Source organism: Lonchura striata, chromosome Z (assembly GCF_046129695.1).
Source record: "Lonchura striata isolate bLonStr1 chromosome Z, bLonStr1.mat, whole genome shotgun sequence".
NCBI classification, from domain to species: domain Eukaryota; kingdom Metazoa; phylum Chordata; class Aves; order Passeriformes; family Estrildidae; genus Lonchura; species Lonchura striata.
In genome coordinates, this window is record NC_134642.1 from 66,408,551 (window position 1) to 66,433,704 (window position 25,154).

At 33.1% G+C, this 25,154-nt stretch overlaps 1 protein-coding gene across 11 annotated transcripts in view; it reads right to left on the bottom strand.

Moving 5' to 3' along the window:
• The window catches only part of MEF2C (myocyte enhancer factor 2C), a 118,088-nt gene that overhangs the window by 60,737 nt on the left and 32,197 nt on the right, over nt 1-25,154 (bottom strand). For 6 of the 11 annotated variants that reach the window (XM_021541585.3, XM_021541580.3, XM_021541586.3 and 3 more), the window contains 2 exons: nt 13,218-13,415; nt 804-1,007 (listed from right to left, as the gene is read on the bottom strand). In XM_021541585.3, coding sequence (XP_021397260.1) covers nt 804-1,007; nt 13,218-13,271 — 258 coding nt within the window. In that variant the 5' untranslated portion in view covers nt 13,272-13,415. Of the gene's footprint in view, nt 1-803; nt 1,008-13,217; nt 13,416-15,331; nt 24,817-25,154 lie in introns of those variants that run through there. The other 5 variants (XM_021541583.3, XM_021541577.3, XM_077790535.1 and 2 more) reach the window with 4 other exon arrangements.

The window sequence follows — 25,154 nt, forward strand, 5'->3', positions numbered from 1 at the left end:
TTTCACTGACCTTAAGATATGTCATCATCCTTCTATTATGTTTTTAATTGATACCATTATATCATGCACTTTAAAAACAGAAGTTCTATAGGTCACATAACCCATTTTTTAGATATCTGTCTAAGATATGAGTGCTTTGTTAATAACAGGAAGATCATTGAAGGTTTCATATATTTTGCATAGATTGAATCCAAATGGGATTGAGAAGTAAACTGAATTTTCTACAAATATTAGAATATTAAATTTTAAAATTTTAAACTTAAATTAATAATTTTCAGTGATTGTAAATAAAAACCTGCTCCTTATAATTAAAAAAAAACAGTGTTTCTAGCATTCTGACACTATTTCTTTGATACTGTGACTATTAATATTATAGTAACAATAATAGTAACAGTAATAATTCTGTGTGAGTAGCCGATATATTTTTATTGTGCAGATTGTCAACCAACTTTTCTTTTGCATTTTATTAGACACCTTCTGTAAGCAATCAAAAAGGTAAAAGAAGCAGTCAAATTCCACCAACAAAAGTTTCTAAACATGTCAGCTGTTTCTAAAGATTCAGCTGGTAGGTAGTGGTCAAGGCATGGAGAGGATTAATGCAACAAAGTGACAAAGCAGCACAGAAACCTGGAAAATAGGGAGCAGAAATCCCTTTGCAGAAGTTTCTCAGAAGGATAAAACTGCTCACAAAAGATGTGGATTTCCTGCTTTGTCACCTCCAATACACCACTGTTTTGTTCTGTCACTTGAAGGTATAGTCTACTTGGAGCATGTCCATCTCAGACCAAAACAGAAAGTCTTACCTCAACAATATCTGAATTTGTTCGGCTCTCATGTGGCTCATTATACTCCGTATATTTCAGCAACACTTTGTCCATATCCGTGCTGGCATACTGGAACAGTTTGTTGGTGCTGTTGAAGATGATTAGGGCAATCTCACAGTCACACAGAACACTAAGCTCATAAGCCTTCTTCATTAACCCAAATTTCCTCTTCGTAAAAGTCACCTGGAAAGAAAAGCAAAAAAGGTCCATCAGAAATCCACAAGTTGCTCTCTGCAGTCTTTCTCCTTTTTTCTAAACTATAATGTCTGACTGCTTTGTCTTCGAATTGAACATGCTCAGAAAACAAATCAATAAACATAAAAGAGCTCCAAAATAGGATATGTATGCATGGTTGTATGTATTACACATGTGAGAAATACCTAATTATCATTGCACGAAACTTGAGATACAGGTAAGGACCATGGGGTATTTTCATTTCTGGTGCTATGAAGTGTTGATGCTGCAACATTAACTTTCAAATTCAGATATTTTTTAGATGGCATACATCTTTCCCATCAACATTTGCAAAATGCATGCCAGATGAGCAGCTGTAAATACTTTGAAAAAGTGCAGTCAATTCTGATTTTTTTATTCTGATAGCAATTGAATTTGATTTCAAGACCTCCAACTCCTGCTAACTTTGAAGAAAAAAAAGTTATTTAAAAAGCATTTCAGTATTGCAAAACAGATATATTGCTCATATAAACACACCCATGATACTTTTGAAGAAATATCTAGTGTCAAAAATGGCACTCATGAGAAAAGAGAATTATAAAGCATGAAAGAAGAAAATATCTGGTCAGCAGCCTTTGAAACAAAGTATTTTCTGAACACTTACATATTTTATTTTATATTTTATTTTATCATATTTTATTTCATTTCAAGCCATATGCTTAGGAATATGTTCTGGCATTTTTAGTACAAAGGGCTTTAGGTCATATTATATAGGAAAGAAACAGGGATGTGCTTGTAAGTTCTCGGTAGGCCAGCTAATGCCCCTACATAATGCAAAATACAGGCACTAAGAAAATTATAATTATTCTATTCAAAACCGTAATTATCCACAGGGACTGTTTTGACAATGAAAGACCTGCACATCAAACAATTTTTTTATCTGCTTTTCTGCGCTAGGTCGCAAGTTCCAGTAAGACATGTGTCATGAAACATGAAACCTCTAAGAGTTATTTAAGCTAATTGTGTGGTAGAAATTTTCTCTGTTTCTTCATATGTGCAATTTCTGTTACATATTTTTCATTGACAAGAATTTTTGAGACAAAAAATGGTTTTGCTAAGCCTGTAATTAATTGAATTTAACACATGGTCAAGGTACTTGGTATGTCAAGGACAGGCACACAACCAAGTTTATTGGTCAGCCTGCTACCATCCCTTATATACCCATAAACAGTGACACCCCTGCACATTAATGCTGAGGCAAGAAGATTTGTCTGTGTGAGATTCATGTGGCTTCTGTTTTAACTTGTTACACTTCTTGTCACACTTGTCACAAGCTAATGCTAAGTGTAACCCCAGACTACCTTAAAATCCCAACATAATAGGCCAAGGAAAATGTGACTTCCTAATTATTGCTAATCCCTATTTGTCAGATTCTCTCAGAAAGATGAGGTTTTGTGTCCATGCTGTGAACACTTATTCTCTCAAAGGCATACTAAATGTTATTCCTTTTATTTTAACTTCAATAATTTTAACTTCAGTCAACATACTGTTGAGAAAAAAAAATGTGTTCAATTTTAATTCAAAATTATTCAAGCATTTTAAAAAACCACTTTCTACAGCACCAGTCTCAAATATGCATAATTTACAGTTCTTTCTAAATTTGTTTATCATGACTTTTGATATTTGGAATGAATAATGAGATAGGTAACAAAACCTCACTCAAATTATAACTAATAATAATAATAATAACAACAATAATAATGTCCTTGTCTTCAAAATACACCTTTAATGATTTCTCTGATTACAGAAAAATACAATTAATGGTTGAAAGATACACACATCTATATAGTTATGTGTATATTATGTGTGTGTGTATATATATATATATATATATATATATATATATGCTCATTTTAGAAATAATTAGTGATACAGAAAATTAAATGTACTAATTCAACATATTTTTCTGCATCTCATATGCCTTTCAGTCAACTTTTTCACCACAGTGTTGTAGGTGGAGTATCTCTGCATTTAGCATGCTTTTCATTCAAGTCCACACAAGTACAACAAAATCCTTAAAGCCAATGTTTGTGTTTACTGTAAAGTAAAACTCCTTACTATTTTGAAAAACCACCTAGCTCTGCTGCACAGCAGATACTTAATTAATAATACTTATCACCAGAATGATACTGGTTAGAGTTATATTTTATGGAAATATATTTTTGTGAAAAAACCCCCCAAACCAGAACAATGAATAATCTAGATCTTAATTTTCTCTTTCTTTAATATATAATTATAATTGCTCTGAATTTGATATGGTTTTAATTTCCTGATCTTCCTAATACTTTCTAAATTGACCAGATAATGCCTTCTGTAACTGATAATTAATGAATTAAAGTAAATTGTGTCTAATACTGTTTCACTACTTGTGATTTGGAATTTTAATTTTTGAATATGTAATTCATAGTGGTTTATCTTTACACATGCAAAATCCATATACATAGATGGAAATTTATTATGCTTTGATAACAGTTTATAATAGAGAACTTTTCAAATGTATACTGAAATGTGATGTCAATGACTTCAGAAAAAATGACTAATATCCTTCACGCCATTTAAAAAACAAAGTTACCTTTTTGCATGCATTCTTCTATGTGGCTACATAAGGAAGAAGAATATGCCATATGCCAAAATACTTTTGTGAGCAATATAAATAAACTGTTTATTCCTTAACTTTATTTGTCCAATTTGTTCGCCATGTGCTATGTTAACCATTCTTGCCCACACTAAGAAAATTTAAAATTAAACACCATCTAACAAATATTCTCTAAGGTATAAGATAATATTCTAGTATTGAAAAGGTTTTGTTGAGAGGTAAAAATTGCATAAATTATTTAAAACTTCTCTTTTGTCTAGTTGGAAGGCAATGTGGAATTTTCACTGAAAAATCTCTGATTATGCTTGAACTGACTTAGTGCTGAGAATCAACAAGACAGTCACATTGTCATGAACACAGAAACTGTAGCTACATCACCAAAAATTTCATGTGTTGATATAGTCTTGTAATTAGAATTTGTGTTCAAAATACTCAGTAGTGTCATATAACAACTGACAATGTCACTTTGTCATTTGAGATAAACAATGCTAGTGACACTGAAGGGAAACATACAAACAATGAGAAAATTCATCAATATATTTCAAATAAGACACCTCCAAAAATGCACACCCTTCAATGTCTCTGTAACATTTAATTTTTCAGCAGCAAGGATCAAATCACTACATGTTATTTCCTGACAATATTAATGAACATATGCTTAATTATCCCTGCTAACTAAATCACTGCTAATTTGCAATTTTTCAGGTAACAAATCTACTTATTTTTAGGAGAATAATATGCAGTTTAGGAGGTCCTTTTGGGATAGAATACGTCATAATGATGGGCTGAAAATTATGAAAAGTTAAAGTGGAGTGGAAGTGGAACAGATAGGAGGCCAATATTCAATGGTCTTCAAAATCTTTTTAAGCATGTGTATATAAAAGATGAGCTTTTAGACAATGATACAATTTCTAAATACTTATTTGAGATGCTTGAATGCATTGCTTTATATATATTGAAAAAGAGCAGGGTGTGGAAATTACCAAAATTATTTCTGAATCCTACCAAAAATAACCTAATTCTATCTCTTTGCATTAACTCAAAACTCACTAGTCTTTTATGTTTGTCTTAAAACTATAGTTATTCTACTTATTTAGTTTTTATTTATTTATTTTAAATGTAATTGTCCTTTTAAGAAGAATAGTGGTACCAAGACAATAGGTTACTAAAGTCTGAAGCATTTTTGTATATGAATAAGCATTAATGTTTATGATTTTGTATGGTGTGACATAATCAAGATATTACTTGATTTAAAATATGTAGAGTGAAGTAGTCAACTTTCAATTTCCTTTATATTAATCAATGTGAGTTTTATAATATATTTTGGATGGAGTTCTAACTAAAGGTGAAATGTTCTAAAAGAAAGGCATTGAATAAATAGAATTGTTAAAAGGATGATTTTCAACTTCAACTCTGGCTCTTCATGGAAACAGCTTTCAAATAGCCTAATCTATATCTGCAAGTAAAGCTGTAAAGAGTCTGAATTCGAGTGCACATTTCACACAATGATATGCTCAATTTAGAGAACAATTTGGTAGAGAGAAGACTTTCTTGTTTAATCATTATTAAATAAAACTTACTTAAATGATATAAATTAGAAGGTACTGTCACTTTGTTGCAATTACAAATTTTTCTGTCTAAATTTTAAATTAGCTATGTGATTTGTAAATGGGGATGCTCACACCTGGAAATAGTGTTTCTTTAAGTAAATTCATAACAACAATTTTTTACTTCTTACAGATTTTAATATACCAGTAAAGAAACAGAAGCATCCATAAATATTCTAATTTAATGAATACAACCTTAAGGATACATTATTTTTTGCCATGTGTGTCTTTCTTTTGATGGGAGTTGGTTTGGGATTAGTTTAGTTCAGTTCAATTTAGTTTTAGTTTTTATTTGGGTTCTTCGAGTAATTTTTTTCTGAAATCTCACAAACTATGAGAGGCTGAACCATAACATCACTCCATATAAGCCACTGTCACAGCACATATGTTAACACGGTTTCCAAAGCAGCAGTCCCATGATGTTTCAAGTGATTCAGTCCAGCCAGTGTCAGAATATCAGTTCCCTCCTTACTTCTTTCTGTTCTGACTATACAGATATATAGCTGCTGACATAGGAAAATGAGAGACACGGAATTTTCACAAATGCATCCCAAATAGATTTCCCACCATTAAACATATGAAGAGAGATCACCGATACACAGAGGTATCTGATAATGGCACCATGTTGTCAAAATGTTATCTGTCTGCATTTCATCTGGAATGTCTGAATTTCTGACACAGGGACTAGAGCAAGCACAGTAGGTATGATGTATGTGATAAATAGGAGGTAATACATGAGCAGTCTACTGAACTTCAAACATAAAGCCAAGTTAGCCATATGCAATCAGAGGCGCTCTTCACTAAAATGCCACTGGCAGGCACCTAAGCCTATCCAGCTGAAACATCAAATAACTACTGGTGAGGCAAAAACTATTGTCATATTCTCTCTTCCCTTGTTCCTCTTATTTTCCTCTGATTTTTGTTTAGAACCATTTGTCATATGAAGAGGTCTGGCTGAAGAAATCTTTACAATAACTTTCTAATGGGAGTGGCAAACAGCACCAGTGCAGAATTTGATCTAGACAAACCTTCCTTTATGCAATAGTTGGGCATACAGCATTAAATGAAAGACTTTCAGCAGACTACTTCCATGTTCTTATAACCCTCCAGCACAACTTACAGAGATGAGACAGTATTGATTTATGCTGGTAAATGAGCTATTGTCCCAGAAAGCCCCAACCATATTGTGCTATGACTTGATGAATAGTCCAGATAAAGAGGAGTTCTAAGAGGATGCTCTAAAATTACAGCCATAACAAATAAAATGTTCATGATTAACCCATATAAAAAATAAGTTTTTGTATGTTACACCACATTTTAAGAATCTTTGTGCATAAATACCAGATCAAATACTTAAAGTAGTGATACTATTCAGTCTGCCCAAATCCAAGTCATGAGGGTCAATCTTGTAAGTTTTTCCTGTGTAAAAAAAGAAAGGAGGGATAAAATTGAAAGATATATTAATTAAAGATGATACAGCAACCTCAGAAATTAGGAGGTCAGCCAGTATCAATATGCTTCTCGCCTTAACTTATAAATTAAGATCCAAGACCAAACAGGAATGAAAGAATAAGAAAGGCTAATCTCTGATGCCTCACTTCCTTTTGTTGAATAGAAAGATATCATTAAGTCCATTATAGACAGATCTACAGATAGGTATAAATTTTAGGCAAAAAAGATAATCTCAAATACAGAGTAGCTGATACAATACACACAAAAGCTGACTTTTTTTTTTTTTTTTGTTGGTATGCTATCACCAGTTCTGGCAGGTACAAACATATGTTTATAGTAAAAAACATGTTTATAAGTTCTGTGCTGCTAAAATGTTCATAAGGTAAAGGTCAAAGACTATTTCATTCCCTGCTGAGCAAATGGTCAGGAAGCACATTTGTCTGCATTTCCTGTCATAACAGGAAGAGTGTAACTTCTTCCTCTCCACAATGGCTTCAGTTCTGCTTCCCACCTCCAGCTTTTTCTCCCCCAGGGCTTTCTAAGCCATTCCTTGCAAGACAGCAAGACTGTGCCTGTGTCTGCACTATTTTTCTGCATTGCTGTGTTGGCAGATGTCTCATTCATTACTACGCACTCTCTTTACTTAGGCTTCTTTCTCACACTTCAAATTAAAAGTAATTTGACCTAAATATTTACTTTAGGATAATTCACTCCAAATTATGCTTAGAACATCAATTTGTAATACAAGCACATTTAACCTCAAAATATTTCATTCTAGAAATTCATGGTTCATTTCAGTAGCTCTGTTAAAGTTTTACTTCTCAGGTAGTCTGGAATAACATGAAAAGTGTTGCCAGAATTGTACAGATCATCACAAATTAGGGGTCTTGAAAACTTGGGGCGCAACTCTTTTCTTGCAGAAACCTAACTTTACCGCTGAAAAACCAAGGTCACTGTCTAATTTTAATGTTATATTTCAAGTATATATCTGTGTGAAATCTAATATAAGCAATTAATAAAAATATGTAAAATATAAAATGTGTGATCTTTAAGACAAAGGTTAATTGAACAAAAAATTATGCTTAGGTGCATCATCAAGAAGTTATGTTTTCATGTGAAAACATTTCCCTGGAGACAGGTGGGAAAATGTTATGTCTTGGATATAATGAAGATGATCCATGAAGGAATAATGAAAATATATGTAAATAGGTGGGAAAATTGGTTTTTATTTATCTTGTGCTCATGTTTGTGTTAATATTTAAGGTTCTACCTTCTTTCAACAGGGAAACTTCTGATTTAGACAATAGTCTCTTACCCCTTCCTTTTAAATAGAGATGAAACACTGACAAAAATAGGTATATGAGACTGATATTAATTTGGAAATTAGCAGCATTGGATATCAAAGCCAGTAGAACAAATCTGGGTCTTCCTGCAAATAGTTATTTCCTTCCAGGATATTATTCCCTTGCCCCATAACTTTACTTTAATATCTGCTTTGATTTGTTCTCTATTGAGCTGATACCTTGGTAATTCTCAGTTCATAGCTTTGCAGATTTTCTGAAATTAGAGAATGATAAAAAGTCTGAGCATGAAAAATTTAAACAGCAAGTGTATGTTCCTTAAAAAGCAAGTGAACGTTATACCCTACAGATTTACACAGACAGGATGCTTTAAAAAGGGTGTCTCAATGTTAAACACCTTAATATTGAAGTGTGGACTTGCCATGGTGTTTAATAATAGTTAAGACCTTGGCAGCTCATTACAAATTGAAAGAAATGAATGCTGTGCAGAATCATTAGATATGATAAACTCAGTTGTAATTATGTCTCTTCAGAAGCAGGAAAAAATGCAAAACTAATGAGCAAGAAAATCATAGGGGAAAAAAATGATGCATCACCCTATAAGGCTTCATATTTCCTAATACTAATTAGACAAAAAATGGGGATTAAATGCAAGAGAGTGTTCCAGATCTGACACCAGAAAATCATTGGGTCAATATGCCCTCGTTCCTGGGTCAATGTACCTCTGCATTTAGCTCAGAGACCATGGATTTAATGAGATATTTTGTGAGAGACCTTGTATAACAGTAAGACAATATCATTTATGTCATTACACCTATTTATTTTAAGCTTGGACAGCCCTGTCTGAATGGTTGCAAAAAATTTCAGATGGTCCTCATCTGAAGCAGACCGCAAAAGGCTATCATTAAAACTAACAAAATATTTCACACTTGTAAAAAAAACCCAGAAAAAATACGAGGCCTTTTCTGAGACAGAGGAATACAATTTTTACTTCATGTGTTGACCATAGCAAAGTCAGATAATTTTTTTTTCCAATTAAGAAAACACAGGAAAACATAGTTCACACTTTTTTCCAAGTGACCTCCCTCTTTTTCTTTTTTTAACCATCCTAGAAGTGTTATTAGAATTTTTCTCCAATCTACTCAATTGAAATTTCTGCAGAAAGAACTTGTTGCAGGCAGGAACTTCTAGCGTCAGATGTCAATGCTAACATTTTTGGCTACTGATTCTGTTGATGGTGGAACTAATATCATGTAAGCAGTCACAGTCTATTTGCATGGTCTGTTGACATGGCTAGCACAACCTCACAACCTTGTTGAGCCTGAACAATATTACCAAGGATTCATTCCACATTTATGAAGACTATATTATCCAAGAACTATCACTAGAATAAAAAGAAAATATTTGGTCACATTGTCTAATTATAACAGGATTCACTTGAGAGTTTTCATTGCCATTTAATGGAATTTTTCAGGTAGGCTTCTCTGAAACCTTTCCAACAAAAGAAAATCCATGATCATTCACAGAGTCAAACATTTGTGTCATCTTTGTCACCATAAGGTATCAATGAGGACTAGAAAAATACAGCCAACTTGCCACCAGCAAGAAACATCACTAAATTATTGGATTCTGCCAGTTAAAGTCCTGAATTCTGCACTCACTAAAGTCAATGTGAGAACTCTTAAGCAGGCCAGGGTAAAAGGACTGGGCCTCTAATGACTGAGTTGAAGAACTTTCCCTTTAATTTATCCCCAAAAGTCAAAGCTTAAAATAGGAAAAGCGCAGACTGTATCCTCAAATTGCACATTTCTGTGATATTTGCAGCCAGAAATATGACTCTGGATAGTTTGAACTTACTTTTATTACCAGTATGGTCACTAAAGTACACAAATCCAATGAACTAAACTTGCTCAGAAGAAATTCTCTTGAAGGGAGATCAACTCTATTTTTGTCCCCCCCAATCCACTCATACAAGCACTTTGAAGAGTAGGGGAGTCTTCTACTATAGCAGATAGTAGTGTAGAAGAAAATAGCTTTTTCACAGAGAGAACAAATACTTCATTCAATGGCTGACATAGAGAAGGCTGGGAAATTGAGTGGAAAATCACGGACAAGAATTTTGTTCCCAGGGCCTTGTAGCAACTTGAACCATTTTGCAAATATTCTGATTTCCAAATAGATTCACATTTGCACCGGGGGAGGAGACAGAATAATAAAACTACTGCTATAGCTCCTCAATTGATACATGTTCCATGTGTTTTTACTAGCATGTGCCATACTGCAGAGAATTTATGTGTTTGAGAACAGCTGAGGATGCACCACCCAGGTATATAATATCTAACAAACCTTGTATTCTGAAACCAAACTGTGTTTGAATGTAAGCAAGAAAAAGGAAGTTTCTAGCCAATCCACTTGATGCCATTCTTGCAAACATTTTTTGGTGAGGTAGAAAGAAAATATCTCCATCTGTAAATGGAGCTACAAATAGGCTTTGTGGAACTGTGCTTGAGCTGGTATCTTAGCATCATTAATCAAAAAATAGTAACAATTTTTTTCCAGTGCAACATTTTAATATTTTTTTGTATATATTTATGCAATCAAATAAGAAGACAAAATACAAATATAAACAAGTTAATATTTTAAGATTACTGGAAATATGCAAGTTAGGAAACAAATAAACTGATGCTGCTATGCTAAAGCAGCAATACCTTAATATTGCTATGCTAATGCAGCAATATTTTAAGAACCACTGAGGTTTGTGAAAGAGTACATCTCATATAAATGGTTAAAACAACAATCAGCTATTATTAAAAATCCAGTTGTATTTAATCACATATATATTACTAATATTAAAAAGTCTAATCCCACAGTCCAATGAAATGGTGAAAATCTTTTAATTTGCTTCATTCAGTTTTAAATCAGGGCACTAAAGGTAAAGTCAGTAGAAATACTTTAAAGTTATAATATTTTAGTAGAAATAAGAAGCAGAATAAAGCAAGTTTAACATTATGGAAAGTAAAATAATGTAGATCTATACCTCCAGCCTCACAGTGGTTAAACTACATTAGCAAATATTAAATTGGGATTGTTCAGCCTAGAAAAGATAAGGCTGGGACTTAACTACAGCCTTCCAGTACCTGAAGGGAGTCTACAAGAAAGATGGTGAGGGACTATTTACAAGGGCTTGGAGTGACAGACAGGTCAGAGGGGAATATATTCAAGCTGACAGAGAGTAGGTTTAGATTAGACCTTAGGAAAAAATTCTCTACTGTGGGGGTGGTGAAGCACAGGTCCAGGTCAACCCAAGAAATTATGGCTGCCCTGTTCCTTAGAAGTGTCTGAGGTCGGGCTTTGAACAATGTGGTCTTTTGGAATGAACCTCTGCTCATGGCAGTGGAGTTGGAACCAAGTTTCTTCCAACCCAAACCATTCTGTGATTCTACAAGTCTAAGAAATGCTAGAAATGCTAGACAAACACTTCCTGCACTAACACTACAGTTGTTGGTATTCTAGTGTTACAGTTTTATTCATAATTATTAGTTCTGAAAGCTGGTTCTGGAATTCTTGAGACTCTACTGTGAATAATTTGAAGAATAGCTGTCTCCTTTTTTAAAAGTATATTTAACCATTTAAAAAAATTTTTTTTTTTTACAGAAGTGGGTCTAATATCTCTGTAAATACTATATTTAAGCAAGCAAGTTGAGATTTAAACTGTCATATGAACTAATGTTGTGAATGGCAAAATTTTGTAGTATTATTTAGAAAATAATTCAGGTTTCCTTCAAAAATAAGCCATGGGCAAATTTCAAGCAACTACTGACTTAATATTTAGAATAAATTCAATTCAATAGTTCACATCCAATTTCAACTCCATGCCATAAGACAATTAAAATAAATATGAATATTATATATTGTTAGAAGTATTGCTTTTTAGCTTGTTACACCAGAACAGACAACTTCTAGGGAAAACACAAAATGCATCCATCATAAAGAACATTTTGCTGTTACATATGATTTTTTTGCCATAGAGATCACAAGTTACTACTAACACTACAAAATTTAAAAATTCTTGGAAAGTATATTTAAGAACTATAATTTGTTGTTATGCCTAGGCTGAGTTTTTTATGGCTTTATAAAATCCTCCATGACTAACAGCTTCTTAAATAAATCCCTGAATATACAAAGAAATTTATAGATCAAATTAATATTATTACTTTATTAATAGGAACTCAGTATGAAGTTCTTAAAAATCAGCTACTGAAGATTTATTCCTAAATTGCAGCCAGGTGTAAGAACATTAAACATAGTATTAAATAATTTTATGGAGAAACTCTCACAAATGTGGATCTCCAGTTTCAACAAAACCCCCACATCCATTCATTTACATCAAATGTAAACAGCAGCAATTTTCACCAATATTATTTGAAGATATCAGTTACTGAATTTTATTTTTGTGAACACAGAAAAGAAAGTTCCCTAATTTATGATCATATTTTAACTAGCAGAAATAGTGTTGATAATATGTGACAGCTCCGTAGCCATTTTATTTAAAATTGGTTAATCTGTCCTATTGGACCTATTTAGCTTCAGCTAAACAGTGATGGTCACTTGGTTTTATAACTACAACATGCTACTATTATTGTATGTGGATTTTAGAATGTGTTAGGTGACTCAAATTCTTCTTAAAATTCAGACAGGAAAAGAGGAAACTTTTTTATAAAGTATTTTTTTTTTATATGAAGGAAGTAAAAATAAAGACCCTGCAAAGTTGAAGGGGCACCAATAGTTGAAATGTCTGAAATTTAATGAAAGCGCTCATATATTATAATAACTCACAACAGTTCAAAAACATAGTACTAAAAGCCTGTGTCCTGTAGCAACTCACAGGTGTGCTTAACCATGTATATTCCAGAATAAAGTCAAAGCGAGTAGAGCACACACAGCAGTCTTTTTAGAAAAAAGTCTTCAAGTAATAACTTCCTAACTGTTCATTTTACTGAACTTGAACACACTATGTGTGAGGTTTACAGATTATTTACAAAAGCATTTTTTCTTTGATAATCTAACATGCATTGTGTATATGTATACGTATATGTTGGTATATACATAGGTACACAAACTATCAACTTTTTAATAATCTTTAATAATTAATTACCTTATAAACATAATACGATGCTGAAGTCAGGTATTTTTTGCAACTCACCTGTCTGTTACGTTCATCCATAATCCTTGTAATCTGAATCTTTTTTCTCCCCATAGTCCCCGTTTTTTTTTCTCTCCTTCTTCCTTAAAATTACGTATTTTTCCCTTCTCTTTTATTCCTCTTTCCTGTTTCCTCAAAACAAACCTCCTTCTTCAGCACTTGCACCACTCAGTTCACAGTCCCCTGCATCCGTTCCTGCTAAACACAGAAAGGAAATCAAATATTATCATGAAATTGATAACCAGAAGAAAGTCATTACATGGAGCTGGCCAAGCATCCTCATTATAATTTTGTGTACAAGTAAATTAGAACTAAAATTTACTGCACTTATAAAAGAAGTAAACATGGACAGGAAAAAAAAAAATTATTCAAAGCCTTATTTTTATGAAAGAAAACACCAAATACAAATATTTCAAGAAATAAAGAGATTGAACTACAAGTTGTGAAAATTTTAATGGAATTACTCTCTAATTTTAAATATCACTCACAGCTCTAATATCCTAAATCAGAGAATTAATAAACTGTTCTGTATCTATATATGCTAAGCAGGGCAGTTAATTTATTTCTGAAGGGAAAACAATTTTGTGCTTTGACAGCAGGGATGATAATTTCCTCATTGTGCAAATACAATGGACATTTATTTAAACTCCACTTGATATATAAGAGTTGCTAGCTACTTTAAATACAAAGTTCATAATTTTATTTTTTAATAATATAAATTAATAAAAGTATTACTGAAGATACTTGAAGAAACATTAGTGCCCTTTTCCCTCATTTCATTTTAGTGAAAATTCAAAAATGTTCTGCAAAGGATTTCTAACCTGCAAACACATGTTTTCTTACAAAAACTGAACAATAGAGGTAGATGACAATTTTAAAGAATGTTTTGAAAAATATTTTCACTGTTTTAGTAATGCATGAGCTTTACAATACTGGTTCTGTCACAGATCTAAGGAGAGAAATGTACAGTACATTAAAATACACAATGCAGGAAACATATTTCACAAAATGTTATAAACCATGTAATTAATTTATATAATATCCAAAGTATTTTAACAATAAAATACTTTTAATAATAAAAGTATCCATGGAAATAGTAAAAAATGCAAAAATTATTTTGTCTAGTATAAGGTAAAAGACACAAGATTTTCTGCTTTATAATCTCTATTTACCATATTAGTATATTTTTATATATTTTAAGTGAACAGCACAAATGTTTTTGAAACACGGAATACAAAAAAGAAATCTGAATAATATTAATTTACATGTTCTTTTGAAGTTTTTATCTTAGCTCCCTAGTGTAGTAAAAATATTGCCTTGGAAGTAAAAAAATTGTAATTTTAAAACAGAGGCTGGTATTTCCCCATTTATTCTAAACTTATAGTATCTCAGCCAACCTGATAAATTCTCACAATATATTACATAACACTAAGCTGATATCCTGGTCATTTAATCCATTATTTGGCTCTGATTCAAATCTAGTGAGTTAGAAAAGCTAGATCTCACTCATTCTGATCTTTAATTCTCTTTTGATTTTCTAAGCATACATTAAACTTTAAGCTGTTCAAGTGTTTTATCACTCTAAGGAAAAACAATTAACGAATAAGCAGTCAGTCTGAATTTTCTAGCTAACCACTATGGTGTAATTACACTGTTGGGCAAAACAAATCTTCAATCATAGTACTTATTGTATTTCTATATATGACCGTCTTTTTAATATTATTTTCTGGGCATATTTGTGTATTATTACCATAAGGCAGAACACAGAAATTCTGTGAATTATTCCACATGGAACAATTAATATTGTAACTATAACAAAATATAAACTGCAAAAACTCTTAGTTGCTTTTTATATTTGAAAACAACAGCTACAGCTTAAAAAGATACGAAGGTTGTTGATCATATTTGCAACAACAACAAAAAAGTTAAAAGAAGGCCAAAGCTTTGAAAAAAAATTATTTTGTAAATGTATTTTAAAAGCTTTTTTTTCCAAACAAAGTTAGGAAACAGTCTTATCTGATTTTCAGTGTTGACAAACAAACCCAGTCTATTTTTAGAAGCAGTTTTACATTTCGCTGGTTTGGGTTTCTTTCCTGTTTTTCCTACAGTCTTACCTCCAACACAAAGCATGAATTAGAATGGTGCTTCCCACGCGCATGCGGGACTCAGAGAGTCTGTCTTACTCTGTAGCAGCAAGCCCATCCTCTAATCCACAGCAAATGCACATGGACAGCTTCCTTTTCTTTCATTCCGCTGAGGCCAGCGGTGCTATTGGCTTACAGCTCTGCCTGCCTAAACTATTCACTGCAGCGTGGGAGGTCAGGGTGGGCAGATTACAGCAGTTGTGGCTGGTTAGTGAAGATGAGCTGCTCTGCAGATCAAGATGCTGATGCTTAGTGAGTTCAGAAAAAAATCACTTAATACTAAGAAAACTCTGTCAGGAAGGATAAAAATCACAGTGCAGGAGCAGTATGTTGAGTCCCTCTCACACACTTATCAGTTCTGCATTTAAGACCAGTCTTCAAACAACAACAGCATTTATAGACAGTTTAAACTCAGAACCTTAGAATTCCTGTGATCTACACAAAGTTATTTTAAAGTAATTCATGCAAGAATTGATAAGCAGAATTTTGTATAAAACCTATAATTAGGTCATCTGTATGAAACATAATTTGCAAAAAAATATAAATTTGCTTCAATGGGCAGTGAGTTAGGTTTTCTTGCATGGATTAAAAATAAATCTTTTCTCCTATATGTCCTAGTTTGCCTTTTGCTTATTAGTCCAAATAAAAGCTTTTCGATTTTTGTATCAAATTCATTTCCTTTTAGAAACTCACTCCCACACACATACCTATCAACTCATAGTCCTTCAGTGCTATTCTTACTATGTGTTAGCTCATAGTTCTATATATTTCCTTAGTAAACACATAAAAAAGATCACAGGACTGATTCCCAATTAATGAATTTCAGATAAGTAAAATCAAGTCATCTCATGCAAGGTCTATAACCTTCAAAGCCTTGTAATTTCCAAGTCAAACAGAATGTCTGGAGACCAACAAATCCTCATGACTGCTTAGGACTTCACCAGTGCTCTCAATACCTTTTGAAAATTCTTGCAGAACCAAGAATTTCAGTAAATCAGTATTTAAAGTTCCTGTTAACTGGTAAATTGTTATTTTACTAGCACTTATAAAGCATATTGACTAGAAAAGTTGAATGTACTACAAAAATCAAATAGTGCTGCAGGCTTCAATTATCCAAGTGAATTTAAAAAGGAACTTTGTTGAAGTAGCTCCACAAAAAAAGAAAACCTCCAACTGAATAATATAGTCATGTGCAAACAAATTACATTTAAAGAAACATGGAATTAAATGCTGTTTTGTTATAGTTTTCTGAATTCTTTTTGCAAAGCCAAGTAGTTAAAAAAAAAAATCAAAACCAAAACAAACCAGCCTGCTTAAAAAAAGAGGAACTTTGTTTTTGGCGGTCTTCTGTTCATTATATGATTTGGCAAAAGGCAGTGGTAGCTGACAAAAGATTGATCTGAGCCTCCAGAAGGGAAAAGAGCTAAAGAAAAATTGCAGAAAATCACTTGACCGCTACTGTCTCTCTTTTGAACACTGACACACAGATATATGCACACACACACACACACACACACACATGCATACTCGCTATCCCATCTCTGCAACACATAAGAATCTTTTCAGAATAGCAGGAAGCACGCACAGAGCAGTCAGGGAAGGATATTATGTCAGCAACCACGAACAATAAAAGGTGTAAAGGTGCTTCCTTCCCTAAACTGTTCCAGAAGTGCAAAATGGGAACCAAAACTGTCCACTTCCTTCTCTGAGCAGAACAGTCTGAATTTGCTCTGCTGCAACATCCCAGACAGAGACTCCTTTGAGCAGTTACACCAGGAGAAATAAGGAGTTCCAAAAAAAGACTGTTAAAATATATAATTTATAAACAAAAGAAAGAAGTCAGCCAGAGAAAAACGAAGTTGAAATGTGCTAGAATTTATAATATTTTCACGGTTGCTTTACAAAAGTAACAAATGTCATAAAGCTGTCCTTGTTCCATTAAGCAGCTTACATTCTGAGTTGATTAATTAGGTTAAAACTGAATAACAAAATCATTTGTTATTATTATGCTGATATAAGGAAGTAAAGAAAAAAGTGTTCTTCCCTTTCTCCTACCATTCTTATCTTGATATATAAAAATAACTTAAAAGATCTATGAAATCTTTTTATGCAAACCTGTTTTCTCAAACAAGATTTGAGTCTGTGTCTAAAAATGTGAATGTACTGAGTAGGAGGAACACATCATCTACTTTTCTGATTAAAAATTTGATGCAAAAATGTAACCATGAATATTGGGACACTTGTTAAAATAAAATGGTCACTCAAACAGTTTCTGTAAAATCCTGACTATCTTCCACACACCAACAAAGACAGCTATACAGTGAAGAAACAGCTGGGCATACTGCATCAATTGAAGACGTCACTCACTGTCACTTTGAGATGGGTATACTTTAAAGAAATACTGAGAAGGGTAAAAATAATTATCTATCATATAATCTGATTGAAATCAGCTGACATTAAAGATAGATGTTGTTCTTTACATTTATATGGTGGTTTGGTGGCATGGTAATAAGAAAAGACAGAGTTTGGGCCATTAACAGAAGGTTATGATAAAATTATATATGTCGTCACCATGGCAATATACCAGTAAAGCAGCAATGGTGCAATCTACAGTATGTTTCTCCAGGCAGAAAGCCATGTAAAAATGAATCGGAGTAATCTTAAGCTTTGAAACATCTGTCCACAACATTCTTATTTAGAAATTAAACATAACCTACACTTTGGTGTTTTGATCTTATGGGCAGGCTGCCATATGAAAACGTTGGAAGAGAGTTAATTTTAATGTACTAAATTTAACTCTCAGGAGATCATGCATTTGGCTTCAGGAAATATGAAACAAACATTTAAGCCATAACAGAAAAATTATAATAGATGAAGTACTAGAGACTACTAGAGAGAAAGTATGTCAAACCAAAAAAATCTGTACATAAAGGAAATATTTTTAATCTGTAACTACCAAGGTTTATTATATTATTAGTTATCTAATCTGACTTCTGACTTATAGCAATGAAGTTCTGAACCAAGGCAAGAGTAAACTGTTCATAAAGTTGCAAACTACAAAATCATTCCCAATACATAAATTTTACTTAGAATTTTAAGAGAAAACTTAAATTATTTTATTTGAATTCATATTTCATTAATTTTATACTGATTTTGAAAACATCTGATGTGCTCATGAGATGATTTCTACTGATAGTCCATTTATTTGTTTGTTCATGTATAAAGGATAGTAGAATCTGTATATTTTAAATCTGAACTTCCAGAGATGTACCTTATTTGCTTGTTTACATTTCAACATACATCTAGTATAATGACAATATAGCAATGAATTGCAGAAAATTCCTTTCTTGCAGCTATGTTATTTTCTATGCCTTGGAACAGCCATAAAATATTTTGCAATGTGATTTATTTTTTTATATTTGGAATTAAGCACTTCTGAAAACTCATTGAAAGAATGCTTCAGACAGCTGTGGTCTATGTAGCTTATAACTCAAATACTGTACCAAGTTATCTCACAGAGCAAGAACTTGTGCATCATGGATGGAAGTGTTACTTGTTTCGCAAAGTTCCCCTGAAAAGTTTTTAGGGGCAAACTAAACATCATTGCCAAAATATCATAGAAGATGATTATTCCTAACAATTACTGTATTTCACTGTGCCACACACCCTGCCTTTCAAGAGGCTGAGGTATCCAGACACAGAATATCTTGTCTCAAGCTGCCTATTTAAGCCAATCCATGCCTGGGTGAAAGGAAAAGAGTGAGTTTAGCTTATCTTTCACAATATGTGCTGACAGACATCCATTCAGTGCAGTGGTGGAAGATTTTATGAATATTGCATGCATGCTATACCAAATCTGGTCATGCTGGTTAAGAACGATGACAGAAGATCAAACACTTCTATGTGATCATGGAATTTGCCTGACAGATGATGAGTCATTCCTTGCAGTAGTGGACCACAAGAGCCATCAGATCAAACATATTGCCTGAACTTCAGTAAATCTGTGCCTGCTATGCTTGAGGAAGAAAGGAAGACCTGGCTAATTTACAACATTTCTGAAGATGGCTAAAATGAAGAGGAGTATTGGATTTGTAAAGCAAACAAAGCAGACACTAATTAGATTTTAAAGAAAATAATTAAGTGAAAAGTTAGTATAAAATATATACCTATGAAAAGTCAATTTTAACACTACAATAATTATTGGGTGGTATTTACATGTGTACCCATCACAAAAAGAAAAAAAAAATAAGTAAATAGTTTGAAGAAAATTTTATATGTTTATGGTTAACTTCATGGTGTACACTTAGCAGCTAGACAGACATAATGGGAACAATATATATGGAATAAGATCCATAAGGTAGTTCAGACTGGCTCAAGTATAGCAGTTTATTCAAGTGGATATACTAACAATAAAAGGGGGAAAAAAAATAAAGGACTATAACTGAATTGCCTAATTGGTCTGAAATAGAGACTGTGTCTAGGAATGGAAATCTGACTGAAAATGGAGTAGGGAAATAGGACCATTGCAAATTCACCTAGGAGTCTTCACAGTTTTGAGCTAATAATTTGATTGGATTGCATTATAGTTACTAGATGTGCAAAGAAAGCAATGAAAGGTGTTTTACAATTTCAGTCTGTCATTTTCTGAGCTAAATAAGAGGAGGCACTTCCGTGGTCAACAGGGTAAGGTTTAGCACCTTGTGAGTTGAGAAAGTCTTAGACCTACTCTGATTTGGGTCTGCCTGTATTGAAAGACATATTACAAACCAGGAGAAATACTAGTGCTAATGTCTGGGAGCAATCTTAAACACAAAGGACTTTGGAGAGTGTTGGCTTATTACAGGAAAATGTTAAGATCCCTAGTGTTATTGCATCACCTGAAAGCAGTCTCTGACCTCGGTTAGATTTGGAAGAACAGATTTGTTACTAATGTTTGCATATGAGGAAGCCTGTGGAACTTGAATCCCCAAAACAGCTTTTAAGAATCAAGAATTATTTCAGATATTATTGGAAAAAACTATACAATACAATATCAAATCATAGTCTCAACTTGGGTACAGGTTCTTAGTAATGCCAATATCAGTGACAGGCAATTTTTTTTCAATAGATTTCCTCTATTGAAGAAACTATGGATTAATTCAATAAAGGATTATTTCCTAACAGTGTTTTTATTACTTTCTGCTTATAATTTGCTGAATGCTAGGAAGCTTGGTACATGCACTTAGTGTCTGTCTAAACTATGGTCAGTAATGAGTCTAGAGGCAATAGGTGGAAAGGATGGAGAAGACAAATTTTGGATAAAATTGATAGAATGGTCAAGATCTACATAGGCTTTGTCTCTTTGTCTTCATCCAGCAAGTTTCTGAGAAATTTTATACACCCTGACCTAGAATCTTCTCACTCAAAGAATCCTCTGGAATCCCCCAAAGGAATCCTCACTTTTCTCACTGTAATCTATATTATGATACTATGTGTATCTATAGTTTAACAACATAACTGAGTTCTGCTATTCCAGGTTTGTGTTGCACTACCATTTCGTCTCTGAAAGGAGGAGCAAAGACTTGGATTGCAGAAACCTCATAATCATATTTTGAAAAGGAACGCCTGAGACATTTGCAAATGAATAATTCCAGTAAGTTTTTAGAGAAAAGGAAAATCTTTTAGAAACAGTATTTTTGTGGCATAAATAAATGGAACAAACTGTAATAAGAACCCAAAGCATCTTTAAATTACCAAGCAAATGAATGATTGAGCACTGTAGCTGGTTCAAAGACTAAGCTGAAAATTAGGAAGGATCATCTAAGGAGGTAAAATAGGGGGAAAATCTGTGGATGAGGATACCATAAAACTGGGAACATGAATGTAGAAACTAAGAGGAAAAGCCCTGAGATGTGAATAAGTTTCTAAGTATAAGAAAAACTTTCAGAGAACAGACTCTATGGAAACATTGTTAATGAATTCATGAAAGGAATCCTTTCCAACAAAATTAAAGTAAGTGACAAAAACTGTCAAGGTAAAGCTCAAATGAAAGTAAAACTTTTTCAGGTTTGTGATGGGAAATATCTTGATGAGAAAAACTGTATAAACATGTTGGGGTGTTATAAGAGAATTAAGGAAATATTTGAGTCACTTATCAGTTTCCCTGCACTAATGGCAACAACTTTTATAATACCTTGAATTTGGCTCGCTACTCAAGTCAAAAATGGACAATGACTCTTAAGCATGTCCCTTAGCATGGTTCAGCTTCCTACCAAAGAAATGAAGTAATTAAATATAAAAGGTTTTCATATGTCCTGAGCCACTGAAATTCCACAAAATCTGTACAAACCTTTGGAATCCTATGGAATCTCTGTGTGCCAGACTATCAAGTTATTTTATAGTATTTTACTGTATGATAACACCTACTCAGGCTTGAAAATTTTGATTATAATACCTTAGATATTTTTAAATTTATTTTTCACTATTAGATCTTGTATGATGCAACCACCCACCCAAGTTCATCACTGACTCTCCAGAGATAGAAGGAGTCTCAGACAAACATGAGTTTAAATTTAGAGAATATTACTGATTTCTATATTACTGGTTTCTATTTCTGCTCCTTTTAGCTCATACCAACATGATAACAGATCCACCACTACTACAGAAAAAAGAAGTCAGATAAATGTTGTAAGTACCTAAGGTAGACTAACAATTTTGGAAAAGATCAATTACCTTTATGTTGTATAATTCTTTGGCTCCTCAGTGTACCCCAAATTCATCCTTTATTTCCAGCCATAGAAGCTGGAAAATAAGATATATTATTTCTGTCTAGAAATAATTTGTCTGTGGTGTTAGACCATTTCAAGTAAAACTATACTACAACAAAAAAAAAAAAACTATATTGCAACAGAAACATATAAGACATATACTATATGTCTTATAGCATAAATCTAAATGCATAACACATGTTTAATTATCTTTATTAGCTTTTTAATGCAACTCAAGATCAGTATACCCTTCATTTGATAACTTCTTTCTTAAAGAGGAATGATTGGACACATAGATATTCTGCTTTTCTTTTTTGCATACTCAGTTCTAGAAACACTTTATTTTGCTTTAATTCCTGACCTTTCTAGAAATGCCAAGAATTAAATATAGTTTTTCTGAAGATGTAGACTGCACAACCTTGTGGAGAGCTGCTAAGCTGATAACAGTTCCTTCTTTTTGTATGAACGGTAATATGAGTGCAAAAACTATGACACTCCCTGAACGCTACTGCTTGCCCAGAGACAGCTGCAGGCTTAAAATGAGGAGAAGAAAGAAGTAGGGAAAAAAAGCAAGGAAAATATATCAATCTTCCCAATGACCATGACAATTCAAAAGTCTTCCAATCCCACTCAGATAATTTTTTTTCCCAAGGACAAAAGGAGATGAAATGTATGTCAGGTACATAATAAGGTTAATAATAAAAAAAGAAGCCTCACACCTACATTTCACTGCAGAGAAGTGAGGACCTACCTCTGAAATATGAATATGTGAAATATGTGTCCTTTCTAATGGCAAAGCTCATAAGTTAGGACAGGTTGCTGCAGTTAAACATACAAAATACAGACAATTTACATAGAAACACGTGAATTCAGAATGGATTTGCTCTGAAAGAAGCGAAGAAAAGTACAGTGGCAGTAGAGCAACCAAGCACTTACAATTACAAAGAATTTACAAGCCACTTTAGAGGAAATTAACCTTGCACATATATTGCCTTTTGCCTCATGCCTGCAATTCTTCATGTCCAGGATGAAGCATTCATTGGAGAAATGGAAGGTTCTGACTACAGAGAAATAACGTGTGGCCAGTATGAGGCCATATCTGTCAGCAGTAGCCCACCACACATCATTGGCTGAAGCTATTTGCTATCTACCTCCTGGCTGCATCTTGACAAGAAACATTTCTCCATGCTGGAAGATACAAACTGTATTCCCACTGGTTTGGAGCTAGGCAAATGCATGAACAGATGAAGCTGCTCATAAGAAAGGAAAGATAGCATGGAATTCGCTATGTAAAGAGGGTAAAAAAATGCCTCATGGGAGAAAAAATTTGTCTGAAATTACTGGCTTAAAAAGTCTATTGAGGGAGAAATTTTCTGTTGTTCTAGCTTAGTGAGATAGTCTACAAGTTTTATTTTGTCCTTAGTGGTTAAAACCAGACAATCATTAGATATATTTCTGTTAACAATATTCACATGAAAATAGAGAAAGAGAGAAACCTAAGATATACAACACACTGAGGAGTTATGCTGTGATATGATAAAGAGCTTGATATGATAGAGTTGCAACTTTGTATCTTCATTAGTTGCAAAGACATAAATAGCCTCATCTAATAAAGTGTGCTGCTCAACCACATCATAGTTTATATTTAGACTTTGAAAACTGTGCTAGGTAGCTAATTCATACTTTCCACATAAGGATTTGATCTTCTGATTTTTCACAGAATTGGAGTCAGGGCTTGTAAAAGAAAAAAATTCTACCAAAAGGGATGGTGTTTATCACAGAGTACACCTGCTACCCTCTGTAACTACAAAAGCCACAAGTGAGCATCACACCCTGCTTACAGAACCTCAGCTATAACCACTCCACTAGCATATGCATCTGGATTTATTCATTTCTTACTTTTATACAATGCACTGCATTTGGCAATAGCCAATGAAAAAGTCAAGATCCTTGACAAATATCAGAAAACAGACATAAAATATTCTTAATTTGCAGACAGAAAACACAATGGAATTTGCTTGATAGTCTTCATTCTACCTTCAGTGAGCATTTTGTTTGTCTAATAGGATCACTGGCAGCATTGTTCATCTTACAATCATCCTAAAAGCATGTTAAAAAAACAAAACCATAATACAAAGATACATTAGCTAAATCTTATTGTGCCTATGAATGTCATTATGTTTTCTTGGAAATGGCACTTTTTGAACTCTATAGATACATAAGATGGTTTCTGATAAAATATATCTTTAGAAACAGGCAGCTGAGGAAAAAGTAGCAGGCAGCATAATTCAAAGAATTGGATTCAGTGTTGGGATGTAAACATGTGTGAGATCTGCTCCCTTTTCTGTCAAAAATATTTCATGTCACTTTCATTTTTAGTCAGTTTCTCTGTTGGAAATCTGGGGATAAGGAATGTGTGGATTTGCTCATACAAATGTTCTAAGAACAAAGGACAGTGAATATTTATTATGCAAAAGAGAAATTCTAAGGGCTATACTTCTCATATGGCATAATCAATGAGTATGTAAACAAATAAAGAATTTAGAATATTAAAAAATATATAAAAACAATGCTAAAGGCCAAAATTACAATCATAAATATATTGATACCTATATTTAAAACCACTTATGTCAGAAAGTTATAGTTACCTTGCATACCTAAGACATTATATGTGCATATATATGTTGTTGTAGCTCTATCATCCTTTATGCTAATCTATACCTTCTTGAAATAAAGATATTTGGCAGTACTGTCATATAAGGTCCATCACGGTACACAGAAGATACATCAGTTTCCTGCTTCTTTCTCTCTCTTACAGCATCCTAATCAGCCTAATTAAAGCTTAGTTCATTTTAAATCTCAGATGGCAATTTGTTTAACTCTATCCCATTGTGGTCTTTTTATAAAGAGAATTAAATTTGATCTTCTGACAGCAATTATTAAATGATCCCAACTGGCCCCAATTAAGACACATGGCTCACAGGCCTCAAAATCCAATAAAGTGCCAATCCCTGTCTTTCACATGTTCTTTACCTTGCTTTATTTTC